Genomic DNA, 15,182 nt, shown 5'->3' with positions numbered 1-15,182 from the left:
TGATTTTAATTTCCAAACAAATTGCAACATCCCTACGACGTTAGGGTACAACATCAATCTGACGTCATGTTGATGTCTTGTGCCTGCTGGGTGTTTAAGGCCATTTCGGTCATGATACAGTAAACATCTGTCATCTTCAGTCTCTGGGTCAGTGCGTGTAAAGATTTTGGACATCTTGTACACTGTTAATGCTTTCAAACAATTTGCTGAAGTTATAAATTGCCCATGTCTTGAGGTAGTTTACTTTGATTTACCTTCTATGTGTAATTTGATTGGACCGGAATCACAGACTGATTTTTTTTAATCCGCATAAAAATAAATAAATAAAAATACAGTAGTGACTGCAGGTTGAAGGAAAAAGTAATGGAGTAAAAGTATCAATACTGCACAAAAATGTACTCAAGGAAAAGTAAAAGTACTGTTACCACGACTGGGGTGGAGTGACAGGAGACAACAGGAGGTAAGATCCAATATGCAGTTTATTCAATGTCAGGCAAGCAATGGTCAAATCAGGTGCAAACGGGTATATGAAGGCAGTCCAGAATCGTAAACGTTAAACAGGCAAAAGGTCGAAAGGCAGGCGGCTAAACAGGATAACAAAGGTACAAGGCTAGGATTGAGACACGGAGAAACAAGACAGGGAAACGTGTTGTAATGTTACTCTGGGAAAACAAGACTCGGCAAACTGGAAGCGTGAATGAGTGGCTTATGAATGGAGTGGAATCAGTCTGTGAACAAGGTCCAGCTGGTGATGCAATCAGGATAGATGACTGAGCAGGCGTGTGTGTCTGGGAGCAGTGCATGTATGAATGTGTAGTCCTGGGGAAAGCGGAAATGTAGTTTAGAGAGTTCGTGTGAAAACCAGCGATCCTCTGGGAAGCGATCGCTGGTTGTGTGACAAGTACACATTTTTAATTAATTAAATTACAATACCTGAGAAAAACTACTTAATTACAGTAACTTGAGTATTTGTAATTAGCTACTTTACACCACTGCATATATAGGAATACATTTGAACATGCAGGAAGAAGGTGTGGTTTGGCTGTGTCTCATTTATGACAAACATACTGATTCACATCTATTAAAAGTGAGGATACCCAAGGAGATTCTTAAGCTACTTCCTTTTGTAAGAGAAAGAAAATCTTGTAAACTACTACATTTAATATTTAATTGTGTTTTATTTATGGATCTAGTACGTGTATTTTATGTTTGATTGTTTATAATCCTCTACCACATATTCCAGCTCTTTTCTAAGAACAACAGACCCAGAAGAAGATGTTTTACCAGAACTGCAGTCCAGATGTTGTGAGGAGAGGGAACGGGGTGCAGTATTACAGCAATGGACTTTACAGTAGGAGCAATGAAGAGAAAGCACTCAAGGTCAGCCTGATTGGTTATAAAGTCACGGAGGAAAAGACAAAGTTCACAGTAAGCATTTACCCATGAATTATCTCTTTTACTTTGTAGTGGACAATGTATGTCAGTTTTTTTTTTTTTTTTGATTGTGTTACACCTTCAAATAGATATTTTGACCCAAAATAGAAAGTTCTAAATGCATTTTCTTACATTTGTGTACTTTCAAAACCACTTTTTGTTTCTTCTGTTAATAAACAAAAGGTCAAATTCTGAATAATGTTCTTTTTTCAGTTACAAACCATGGTTTTTAGCAATATTTTGATATTGCGTGTATATATATACACATGCAGATATGTGAAATCCAAATATAAACCTGTATGTCATTTGCATATATTTTCATGTATTTGATTTCTGTCACACCATTAATAAATCATTAACTAACACTCTTAGATCAATAAACCCCAACAATTAGTTGCTTATTAATAGTTAGCTAGGTAGTGGTTGGGTTTAGGAATTGGGTAGGATTAGGAATGTAAAAAGATCACACTTTATAAATGTTATATAATAAACAGTTAATGCATTAATAATTGGCAGGTTATAAATGTAGACTAAAGCATTACCTACATTTCTATATACACTGTCAGAAATAAAGGTACGTGAGCTGTCACTGGGGTGGTACCTTTTCAAAAGGTACACATTTGTACTTAAATGGTCCATATTGGTACATCAAAAGTATATATTAGTACCTAAAAAATCTAAGTGGAACACTTTTGTACCTTTTAGGTACCAATTTGTACGCTTGAGGTATTAATATGGACCTTTTAGGTACAAATTTGTACCTTTTGAAAAGGCATCACCCTAGTGACAGCTCGCGTACCTTTATTTCTGCGAGCGTAGGCTAAGACGACTGTGTGAAAATAGTACTAAATTTAATATGTAGTTCATTACATAATTTATATTCCGGTTATAGCCCAAACTCATCATTTTGAAACTCAAATTAAGATATATTTGATGAAACTTGAGCGATCATTATTTCTCCAATGAAAGTCTATGCGGTAAAAAATGTACTGTAAAATTTACAGTAACTTACTAGCAATTCTGATTGCCGAAAAGGCTGTAAATTTACAAGCGCATTGCAAATTAATAATCACAATTTCCTGTAACATTTAAAGTAATTTACTGGCAATTTCTGGTTGATATGAAATTTGAAATGCAATCAGAATAAATATATTTCTATTTTGTAACACCTATATATTTTTGAGTGCATTTCTTTACATATTCTCATGTTTAAAGATCAGCAAAATTCAGATTTTGGATTAATAAAAACAAAATTTTTTTGTTTGGGTTTCAGAGTCACGAGGTGGTCAAAGAGTCACAATCGTTTATATGGAAACAGTCTGAAATGCAATCACCCTCTGTGATGATTCAAAGACATTTTTGGCAAACTAGAGGACACAATGTTCTCTTTCTGCACTCTTTAGGTCTACGAGATCCTAGTGAGCCGTGCACCAGATGAGAGCTGGCATATTTTTAGACGATACACGGACTTCTCTCGGCTTCATGACAAGGTCAGGCACAGATGACTCATGTCAGCTGACAGTGCGGTAATCAAGACTTGGAGATTTTTTCTTTATTTCCTTCCTGTATCTGTGAGTGAGTCTTTAGGTTGTGTGGGTGTTGTGTCTGCAGCTAAAGGAGATGTTTCCTGCATTTGGATTTGTCCTTCCACCCAAGCGCTGGTTCAACAACTTCAGTGCAGAATTTCTAAAAGAACGACAATTGGGTTTACACGATTTTCTGCAGACGCTGGTTGCTGAGAAAGATGTGAGAAATAGGTACTTACAACAATACAGCTCAAACAGGAAGTCAGTCAATCAATCAATCAATCAATCAATCAATCAATCAATCAATCAATCAATCAATCAACCATTACCCATTCTTGTATCATTCCCACATGAAAGAAAATCATCCCAGGTTCATTCTGAAAATGTACTCCTATATACATTTCTGGAGAGCGCCAAATACGTCGCAGGAGCTACGTTTTTTGAAGTTTTTGTTTTCGCGAATCCGCCAGAGGGTGCATACTGTGGTATTAACTAGTGAAGTACTAAACTGTAAATATACTGTAGTATACATATTTGTTTCTACTAAAGTAAGCATGGTGTGTTGTAGTTTAATATATTCTATAGTTGTAGAAAACTAGTGTATTGGGTCATTTGTTTATATTATTGTGGCCACTATAAATTTTAAACTATTGATTAAAAGTGGCGACACAGTGGCGCAGTAGGTGTTGCTGTCGCCTCACAGCAAAAAGGTCGCTGATACGAGCCTCGGCTGGGTCAGTTGCCATTTCTGTGTGGAGTTTGCATGTTCTCCCTGCATTTGCGTGGGTTTCCTCCAGGTGCTCCGGTTTCTCACACATTCCAAAGACATTCGGTACAGGTGAATTGTGTAAGCTAAATTGTCCATAGTGTATGAGTATGAATGAGTGTGCGTGGATGTTTCCCAGAGATGGGTTGCAGCAGGAAGGGCATCCGCTGCGTAAAAACGTGCTGGATAAATTGGCGGTTCATTTCGCTGTGGCGACCTTGGATCAATAAAGGGACTCAGCTGAAAACAGAGGACTTATTTTATTTTTTTGTTCTAATTTCCAAGTAGTCTATAGGTTTGTTGTGAATAAATAATGTTAAAACACAAATAAATGACTCATTCTTAAAAAAAAGGCAAAAGAGCTGTGTGCATGTGCACATTTGAAAAATGTTGGGCTTGAGCCCTATTGGGTCTAACTTTATGGCCCAATTACAGCTCTACCAGAAATAAACTGTAAAATTACAGATTTTTTTTTACAATGCACAGTTCAAAAACATATATATATATATAGGTGAATTAGGTAAACAGAATTGGCAGCATGTATGAGTGCGAGTGTGTATGAGGTGTTTCCCAGTACTTAGTTGCATCTGGAAGGCCATCTGCAGCGTATGTTGGAATAGTTGGCAGTTCATTCCTCTGTGACGACTTCTGATAAATCAGAAACCAACCCGAAGGAAAATGAATAAATGAATTTTAAACCTGCAATTCTACATTAATAATAACTCATCCTTTTATCATTCACACATAAAAAAATCTGTAGAATAAACAACCTTTTGAAATCCTATAGCTTACTGTATTAACCATAGTAAACTGCTAAACTGTAAAAATACTGTGGTATACTTTAATTTTTACTACAGTAACTGTGATGTGTTGTAGTAAAATATACTCTAGTTGTAGAAAACTATAAGTTTTCTATGTAAATAAGTGACGTCTTGTGTATTCTGTAGTCTTTGAAATAACTTTGTAGGACTTTTGCATTCAATAACTTAAAAGTTTACTTGAATGATTTGATAAATCCAAATTTCTTAACTGCCTAACAGAGGTTAAACCTTATAATGGCTGTTGGGTCTTCAATACAGTATCTAGTTTTTCCTCTATTCATTTAGGCCTTCTGACCACCAAGCCTTAGATACATACAAAAATGTGTAGCTCTTAGAAAGATTTTCTCTTCTGGCTTCTCTAATAAGTAAATCTATTGATCTGCCTCATTGAACTTACTTTATTGGTTCTTCCTTGTGTGTGTTTTTTCTATCTTATATCATCTTGACAACAGAATTTGTGAAATAGTGTTTTGTTTCTTTTGCTCCATTAAAGTCACAGGCAATTAATTTCACATATTTTCCCCAGAGTTCATATATCAAAAGATGACATCTTCCTGACTTTTCTTTTTTTATCCAGGTCGTTGCTCTTTTTTTTCTCAAGCCATTGCTCAAAATTAAAACAATTACCCATAGTTTTTCAAACTCAAATGTACATTCATAAATGTATTGGTTTCAAGAGTTCACACTTAGATATTGTTTGACAACTGTTAGCAGGTTTGGCATGCTGTCCCGGGCAGGGCCGGAGTGGGACACCTTTTCAGCTCTGGAGTTTCAAGCCTCAGACCGGCCCACCTCAGTTCACGACTGACCATATTAAAATAAGTAAAAAAAATATTTCCAAATCAGTTTCTAATGACACTATCACGTTTTTTTGAGAAAACAGCTGCTTTAGAACTTCAAATGTTCAACAATCCTAACAGTATTATATGTCTTATCAATAAAAATGAAAACACTAATTTACTCTAACGAGGATCGAACCCAGGTACGCGGCAGCTTAACCTAACGTGCTATCCGCTCGACCACAACAACTGTTTTAAGGGTGATGACACAACTGAGTTTTATCATCATTAAAATAGATCAAAAGAGAAGAGTTGCGGTATAATAATGAATAAAAAGGCTGTGGTCAAGTAAATAAATAAATTTTAAAAGTGTGATTGCTGAGAGCAACAGATTCTGGAGCTAGGGACACCGGCCCTCGCGGCCAAAAAACGGACCGGCCCACCGGGAATTCTCCCGGTCCTCCCGATTAGCCAATCCGGGCCTGGTCCCGGGAGAGAACCCTGAGCTCGGAGATAGTTGAGCCCAGGGCTCCCGCCAGGTTTATAGAGCAAGTGAGAGGAGTACGAGATCAGGTGGTTCTCGAGAGCTCCCCTGGGGTAAACGAAGAAAGGAGGAGTGGTGGCTCTGCTGAAAAATCCAGTTTAAACCAGCCTAAGCTGGTTGGCTGGTTTTAGCTGGTCGACCAGGCTGGTTTTAGAGGGGTTTTGGCCATTTCCAGGCTGGTTTCCAACCATTTGGCCAGCTAAAACTGTCATGACTGTGTTTTGTCCACAAGATGCCACTGTAGTTCGCCAGCTACTCCCAGCAAACTACAGTGGCTTACAACTACATTTCCATACATTCTTTCGTGCACACATCCGGTCTGTCATCTACACTGATTGCAAACACAGCTGTCTCTGTTTCTCCGTTGATTACCTGGACTTCATATTCAACCATTCCACCACTGTTTGTGAGTTTGTCGTTCGTCTATATCTGTATGTTTGATCCTGATTCCAGTCTGTATCCTGTTATTCTTGTTAAGATCTAGTTTGAGTTTTATCTGTTTGAGTTCCTGGTTTGTTTGTTTTGTTTGTTACTTTGCACTTTGGATTTTTATATTTTTGTCACCTTCTCTGCACAATAATATATTAAACTGCACTTGGATTCTACTCCCGTTTTTTTGTTTCTGTTTTTTTCATGCTAACGTGACAAAAACCAACTAAAACCAGCTTGACCAGCCTGGTTTAGGATGGACACAGCTGGTTTTAGCTTGGCTCCCAGCCTGGCTAGGCTGGTTAAGCTGGTTTTAGCTGGTCATCTCCTAGCCTGACCAGCTAAGACCAGGCTGGAAATAGCTGGAAACCAGCCTGGAAATGGCCAAAACCCCTCTAAAACCAGCCTGTTCAACCAGCTAAAACCAGCCAACCAGCCTAGGCTGGTTTAGGCTGTTTTTTTCAGCAGGGAGATGAAGGGTTTCTTCGGAAAACGAAGATAAGGAAGTAGTTCTAATTAGTCTACTTTTGTGTGTTTGGATTAATCTGATTGGCTAACTAATGTAGATGGGTGGCCAGCTGCGGTCAATCATATCACATGCTCCTCTCAAAATTAGTTTGTAAAACTTCACTTAAAAGCAGGTAACATTTTAGTAGGAGATCCACATGCAGCTTTTTGGGGCAAAATAAAGACCACAAGCAAGGTTTTCCAAGTTTTTAAAAACCTTTTAACAAAACAAAACATCCCCCGCAAAACAAAAATCCATATTCGGAAAACAAATTTTCCCCCGGGATGCTGTCAGGGCCGATACAGCAAAGTTGTGTGTGTTCAGCAAGCATTTTTGTCGGGAGAGCAGTTAGAGAATTGGAGAATGACGGACGTTGTCTTTTATCAGGAGTTCGTTCACATTTCGACACATCGCCGTGCTGCTGTGTTTGCCTAAATCCTCCAAATTACCAGCAGGGCTAATGGTTTAATTAGAGAGGGTAAGAGACCTGCTGCACTAAGTCTGCATTCAGACCTATGATTCTGACCTGGGGATTGAGGGAAAAGTCCTCATTGTGTTTATACGAACACGATTATCCTTACAATGATATAAATTTTGGTTATCTGTATATGAAATAACAAATACAGTTTGTATTTGTATTTGTAACAAATACAGCCTGAAATTACAGTTTATTTCTATGCATTTAAACTTTGTAAACTATAAAATCGTGCGTCTCCTCACGGTTTGTGTCTCATTTTGTGAGCTAACTGACAACAGAGTTTGCTCCCCTCCTTCTCCCCTGCTGGCCACGCCCAGTCCTGCCATTTGCTCGTGGAGCTCCATGCCCATTATAATGCATCTTTTGAAAAAATTCTGAGGTAGACCTGAACCGAAAGTTGGTGGTGTCATGAAGGGTTAAAAAATGAAATGCCATACAGCCATACGTACCTCTGGCAACATAATTCGTGGTCTCCAGAAACGTCCATGGGACTACGTTTTCAGAATGTATTTATTTTTTTCTGTTGGTCAGCTTTAGGATCAGATGGTTCATTCATTCTAAAATGGATGTCAGTGAGGCAGTCATTGTTTTACTCTTTGTTTTCTGAGATTAAAAACACAGAACAGTAACAAGACTGAAGTTACGTTCATTGGCACTCGTCGTTGACTATCTGGCTCATTAAAACTTAATTGTGCATGGGTCTGTGTTGTTTTCATGTGTAGATTATTGCAATGTTTGTGAGAGTCTCCAAGTCTACACTTAATAAATTGTGAATGTGTAAAACACCTAGATCTCTGACTAGCTCCAAGATCTCGTCACTCTTACTTTGTGGTCTTTGGACTGGCGTCCTGCCAGGTTTCATGTTGATTTTAGGATTCTCATGCTTGCATACAGGGCTTTTAATGGTTTGGCTCCTCTGTATTTGGCAGAGATTTATATTCCTTATTATATTATTTAGATACAACTGAAGACAAAATAATTAGCTCTTCTGTGAAATTTGTATTCCTTTTTGAATATTTCCCAAGTGCTGTTTTACAGAGAAGATTTTTTTCAACACATTTTAAACATAATAATTTTAGTACATAAAATCTAAAAACTACTTTCTTTTGTCTTTGCCACGATGACAGTACGTAATATTTGACTAGTTTTCTTACATGCAGTTTAAACGCTTGACAGTATATTGTTTTGCAATCAATCCAAAAAAAGGAGGGGTTAATATTTTTCTAACTATTTTTTTTATTCCAGCCTATTAAAAAAAATAGGGCCTTTTGCAAAAGAGAAATATAAGATAAATTTAATACAAATAGGAAACACATTTGACCTGAAAATTTGATCTTTTAAACATTACTTGAAAATATTCATTTAGTCATTTTCCTTCGGCCACTGCAGAATGAAGGGCTAACATATCCAGGAGGGGTGTGGGTGAGGTGGGCTAAAAATGCTGTCTACACTGTAGATAGATAGATAGATAGATAGATGGACAGATGGATAGATAGATAGATAGATAGATAGATAGATAGATAGATAGATAGATAGATAGATAGATAGATAGATAGATAGATAGATTTTTGTAGTTTAAAACCAACATAGTAACACTAACATTATTGCTTTTTCTCTACTGAAGCATGGCAGTCAGAGAATTCTTATGTCTGGATGATCCACCAACTGCTTTAGATGCTCTTAGAGAAAGACAGGTAAGCTTAATTTAATTATTTTGCATTTAAAACCATTTGGTAACACTTTATTTTGATGGTCCATTTGAGCATTATTAGACTGTCTGTTTAATATGTTGATACTGCTCTTTCAACAGACATTTAACTGACTATTAGAAACTTTAAAAGTACATATCAACTTACACTAACCCTAACCTAACAGTCTACTTATAATCTATTGACAATTAGTTGGTATGTACTTGGAATGTAACTTAAATTCAACAAACGGAGATCAGTATCATTATTTATTATACCTTTCTGAATATTGGATTTTCTGCTCTGAACACAATGTAGCTGTTTCTGTTGCCTGTGCCTTTAAAGTTAGCTCTCCCTGCCCACCATTCACACGTGCCTGTCAGAGCGTGCCTCAATCTCTAAATGGGCTGTGTCAGATAAACAGCACAGTGACAGACAAGAAGGAAGCAGATCTCACGTAACGTTTATGAGAAAGAACTTTCCCAATGATTATTTGATGTATTTGTCGGATTGATATCCGTCCTGTTAATGTACAAAAAAAGCTATTTAATGTCCACAAACCAGAATTGAAGCATCTTCTTTTAGAATTGTACTGACATGCGGCTGTGGGGATGAAGTAAAGATGGTAAAATTGCTGTAATTGACTTTTCAAGCTGTTTGGACAGATGTAAGTACAATGTATATACCGTCATATTGAGGTGATATAAACACACCCAATACTCTCTTTTTTTCAATCTAACAATATGAAAACAGTGGACCAACTGGAGCATCCACATCCACATCCTCAGTTTGTTGTTTCACATTTGCCATTTTTCAGCATGCAAGTCGAAGCGATGTCACCAAAAAAACACTCTTGCTCTATTTTTGACGGTAGGGCTCATTGGGCTTAACACAAGAGCCATCATCGTCTTCCTGCGAATAAATAACGAAAATTTTACATTTAGCGGCCATTTGAGCTGAATACGCAGTGAATGCAATGTTTCCAGTTGTCATTTAAAACCATTTGGCCATTAGAAACAGCTGATCCTGAGTCTTTCAGCACTCTCTTTGAAAACATTAGATTGATCTCAGCTGGCAGATTAACAGTCACCACATGATCGCTCTCATTGGCGCCATTGTTTATAGCTTTAGGTGGGTTTGCAAACCTGTGTGCTTTACATTGCGTCTTCCTTAAACTTCAGCCGTTTGCATTTCCCACAGTCACAGAAGCTCACTGTCATTTCAACTAGATGTGGCTGGAAAGTGTGTGTGTTGCATCGCATGCACGTCTCTCCATTGGAAATAACGCACTTGCCTTAGTTAGCGCCTCAGTCAAAGTTTATCCAGTGTGCGTGGTTATTAGTCTCGGTGTACAAGCTCAGAACTTTAAACTAGCACACAATTGGCATAACTTTGTTTAGTTGGCACAGTTTTGATCTGTGCAGAAACACGGTGTCGAGAAGCCTGTATGATTAATAAACCATGACGAATTAAAGAGCTGTTATTAGTGAAACGGTTTAATCATTGCATCCCTATAGGGATGACACATGCATCGTTACAGGCGGCTCTAAAACTATACAAAGACAGAAATGGTTTTGTAACTACCATTCTGACATATTCTGGCACATTAGGAATATGGATTTCTCAACAGTAGTCTCTGCTTGGTTTGTGTCCGTGTCGTACATGTACTGCTGAATGCTGATCCTCTCACTCATGTTGCTTCTCTCTGTCTGTCTGCCTGTCTGTTGCCCTACACAAAGCGAGGGAGCGCTTGGCTCCGCCCCCTTGTTAAGTTGGACAGGAAGTCGAAATTAATTTCATGTGAAGCAACACACCCCTAAAACAATGAGCTGTGGACACGCCCCCAAAATGACACTTTTTAACACATTATTTAAAAAAAACTGGCAAACTCAGAAGAACCATAATTTTAATATTAAATCTTTAAAGGGATTAAAATAGGTGCCCTTTAAACTTGTAAAACTCATTCTCGATCACATTTGATGATGGTTGATGATCACAGAGAGCCAAACAGATCTTTTAATCCCAGTTGATTTGTGCACGTTCTGTCTTGTTGATATGATTATACACGTTTATAGGGAGACATATTAATATGCGGCTGTCAATCAATTCAGTGGGCGGGGAAACTGCACTCCCACGTCAGGAAGGTAACAGAAAAGAGGCTTATTGTCTTTATATCAGCCCGATATGACCTACACAAACCAATACACAATTCTGTCAAAACAACTTCAAAAGTATTTGTAGATTTAACTTTACAAATTGTAAATCTAACATCAACATTTGGGTTTAGTGGTGGGGTTTTGGGCTTTGCATCTTAAAAAAAAAAAAAACGTATTTAATTGTAGAAATTCATACAAATTAGCCATTTTTTTGCCGGTAAGTAAAACAGTTACTTTTTATCATGAGAGCTGCTGTTGGATGGTTTCAGCTCATGGATGCTCATGGATGCTTCAATTTTAATTCTTTAAAAAAAGTTTGTTTTGGTAATCAAAATCAAAATCTTCAATCAAAATCAGATCATTTGATTTCATATTCGGAGTGGTGGTTCTTCTCGGTTATTGGCTTCAGCCACAATATGTTTAATCACGCCCCTTTCGTTTGCTATGAGGGATTAATGTGCAAAATGTTTCAGTTGTAAGTACACCAACATACTGAAATAAAAGTCCGAACAACTTCCAATTCACACAGACAGAATGTTTTTCTTTTTTATTAATTATTTTTTGCTTAAAGGGTACCTGTTATACAAAAATGACTTTTATAAGGGGTTTAAGCACAGTTGTGTGGCAACATTCTGTGAATATAGGACTGTGTAAGACTGTACATGTGTATGAGACAGACATGTGTATGTGTCATCAGAGGGGAAAGCCACGCCCATTAGTGACAATCTCTCCCTCATTAGCAAAGGGTATTAAGCTACAGTCACACTAGAGTTTGAGCATGCGATATTCTGTCATGCGGCGCTGCGAAAAGGGGCGGGATCAAACAAGCTTATTAGACATTTAAAAAAAGCGAGTGATTGCTCAATGTTTTAAATTTCTGTCCAGAAATGTCATGCTTTGATCCTCGATTGGTCTCACGCAGTCAAGTGATGCGATTTCCCAGGTCAGAGTTTACCAAGCTTGAACTATAACCTGCGAAACTTAATGCATGACCCTGCGTTTCCGGCCTGACGCATTCGCGTGTGTATGAATGGGAGTCTATGGGAGGAAAAGCCCAGTGTGACCGCAGCTTTAGTCTTGTTTTTGAATCTGCCACTATGCTGATACATTGGCATTGGCAAGAGCAGAATCTCACTTGAATTTAAAGCGACAGTTACCAAAATAGGACAGTGAGGAGCAAAGCCTTAAAGAGGCAGTTTCAAAGAGTTACAAAATATTATTTGTGGGATATTTAGAGGTGGAACTTTACATACACACTCTAGTGATGTCAGAGAATTGTTTTCCATTTCGTAAAAAGGACATAATAGGTCCCCTTTAAAATACTTTCCCTTTACTCTGGTTAAGATTCAAATTGTGGTTGCTTCAAATGTAGAAAATTGTAGGTTCTCTATTTTTGATCTCCACTGTGCTTCTTTAATTTTACATTTTAATAAATGCAAGTTTAATTGATTATTTTAGTTATTTATTTTAATCAATAGACACTCCTGATTTTTGTAAATTAATTACACAGTGGGAAGCTTGTAGTAAAAATGGTTAAGAAGCTCTGCTCTAATCTATTTCTCCTGTCGTCCTTTTGAAGGCCTTCTGTGAGACACTGGAAGGGACAGACCGCTGCCTTCAGAGGGATTTCATGGTTGACGAGAGAGAGAGAAATGAGTCCATGAGAAACGTCCTTCTGCACAAAGAGCTCCAAATTAGCCATCCTGAGAGAACAAAGAAGTAATGTAACAACATGACCTATTTGTGGGTTGCTTGGGAAACAGGGATAAGCAGGTAGATTTTGTCTTCTGGCTGAAACCAGTGATTCCGTGATGATTAATATGCTCAAGGAAATTCAATCTAATTGGATTAAGTGCTGCGCTAATTGCTCTTAGCCCACAGCCTGTAGTGGCAACGCTAATTGGTTTTGGCAAAACAATAAGTGTCATGGCCATTTGCATCTTTAATGCATTTTGTTGTCTTTGCACTGCATAAATAGGGAAATGTTCAAAAGAAACAGTACCATCTGTCAAGCCTGATGTATAAAATAGTGTTACAGTTTGGATATCCAAAGGTTTATCTTTAACTTTGAGATTTAAAAAAAAAAGGTTGTTGAGTATTATATCTGATACATTAGGCCAATGCTATTCAATTAGTTTGGCATGGTTCATGAAAAGCATCCTAAACGAAGGGCCGGAGAGATATGACTTGCTATTTGAGTGATGACACAACTACATATAAGAGCCCATATGCTGTATTTGTGCTCATAAAGACACCCACGTTGGCTTTTTTACATTAAAATGTTAATATATTGTATTTTAAAAAAACTGCATTGTCCAATTGACTTTATTTTTTTTTTTACAAACAGTCAAAATGTTGTATTTCACACAACAAAAGCAGTGCATTGCTGAAGTAGGCTTTTTCTACACTCAGACACATTCATATGTTATGTTTTGAACAGCAAAACAATTAGTGATGCAACATTATAGATTTTGTTTGTACGATAGAGTCTGTAGAATAATCATGCTTTCACGGTTATCACGTCTAATGAAATTTCGAACAACAAGCTTTATATTAGGGAAGTAGCTATTTAGATTAACTGTTGTTATCATCTGGGTTCATGCGTACAAAATCATTATAATATTAATTTGTCTAGCATATCTTTTGTTTACATTGCACTGAAAGGCACGCACAACTCTCACCGTGAGATGTTTTCAACTGCGTGCGCCTGGAAAGAGGCAAGCGCGTTGCTCCACTTGTGCGCGCATATTGTCATTCTTACATTAGAAATGATAAACTTGCAAGCGGAAAAAACGTGATATGGGAACGGCCGTTGCTATAGTTAATCCAGTGTGCGTGCGTAGTAGCCTCAGTGTACATACTTGGAACTTTAAACTAGCGCACAGTTGGCAACTTGTCATAACTTTTCCGTGCAACAGAAATGCGGCTTAGAGAAGCCTTTACGATTAATTAACTGTGAGGGATTAAAGCACAGTTAATAGTGAAATCAGCTAATCGTTGCATCCCTATTAATGATTACAGTGCATTGTACAAAAGGCATTTTCTACAAAACACATCTAAATGTTTTCGGCTGTCCACACCACTCGCTAATGCCGTGTTCACACCAGACGCGGAACGCGGGGATAAATCACGCTATTCGTGCATAAATTGCTGCATGAACATTTGAGTTTACTCGCTTCATTCGTGCGTCAAACCCCGCTTCATTCGGGCGTGAAATCCACTTCATTCGCGTGTCAAATTCACTTCAGAACAGACTCGGATTCGCGTGATGGGCAGGGCTTCTGTCTGCCCGGTGACTGTAGCTTCGTTGCTAAATGGCTAACATGGATTTTATGAAGAAAATAACAGTGTTAATGTACTTTATGAAGGCTGAAATACAGCGTTGATACATTTAGGACCGTGTCTGAGTCCACTACATGCCTTCAGAGGTGCATCCAGCTCTGTGAGCTCATAAACTCCTCCAAAAACTGAACCTGGATCACAGAGGCTTTCAACGGTTCTTCTGACTGAGCCAAGCCCAGTTTGATGACTTGTTGTAGGTGTCGCCTGGAGGATTTCCCCTGGGACACCATCAACAGGTTCTACGTCACAATCACGCCCCCACAAGAGCAAGCTTCTGATTGGTTAACGCGGCGCGAATGTCCGATGAAGTTCAGATTTTTGAACTCGAGAGATTCGCGCGAAACGCTCATTAAGCGCGTCAAAAGTGCAAAACGCTCAATTCGCCTCACGCGTATCGCGCCGCAGGATGTCTATTTGCGTGTTAGCATTGACTAAACATGTAAATAACTCGCGCATGCCGCGTCTGGTGTGAACGCAGCATTATGGTGACTCACGCTCTGCGCAGCCTCTGCAGCTCGTGCTGTAGTGAACAGATGCAAGTCACTTCATAACTATAGCGGCCGTTTTATGACAACTGAATTTATTTTTTATGTTTTGTACACACTATTTGGAGAGCTGAAACAGACTGCCTCAGGGGCTGGGTTTGGCCGGCGGGCTGCCAATTGAATAGCCTTGCATTAGGCTCATAAATTACATACATGTAAACTGAAG

The 15,182-nt window shown here is 38.2% G+C and overlaps 1 protein-coding gene across 4 annotated transcripts in view; it reads left to right on the top strand.

The window, feature by feature from the left end:
• The window catches only part of LOC103910208 (sorting nexin-16-like), a 38,041-nt gene that overhangs the window by 20,013 nt on the left and 2,846 nt on the right, over nt 1-15,182 (top strand). The window contains exons 1-6 of one of the 4 annotated variants that reach the window (XM_087240446.1): nt 837-1,126; nt 1,244-1,428; nt 2,838-2,924; nt 3,046-3,191; nt 8,910-8,979; nt 12,709-12,848. In XM_087240446.1, coding sequence (XP_087096572.1) covers nt 1,276-1,428; nt 2,838-2,924; nt 3,046-3,191; nt 8,910-8,979; nt 12,709-12,848 — 596 coding nt within the window. In that variant the 5' untranslated portion in view covers nt 837-1,126; nt 1,244-1,275. Of the gene's footprint in view, nt 1-836; nt 1,127-1,243; nt 1,429-2,837; nt 2,961-3,045; nt 3,192-8,909; nt 8,980-12,708; nt 12,903-15,182 lie in introns of those variants that run through there. The other 3 variants (XR_015478224.1, XM_087240447.1, XM_087240448.1) reach the window with 3 other exon arrangements.

Source organism: Danio rerio, chromosome 2 (genome assembly GCF_052040795.2).
Source record: "Danio rerio strain M-AB ecotype USA chromosome 2, GRCz13ab, whole genome shotgun sequence".
Taxonomy (NCBI): Eukaryota; Metazoa; Chordata; class Actinopteri; order Cypriniformes; family Danionidae; genus Danio; species Danio rerio.
This window is presented reverse-complemented; position numbering and strand designations above follow the sequence as displayed.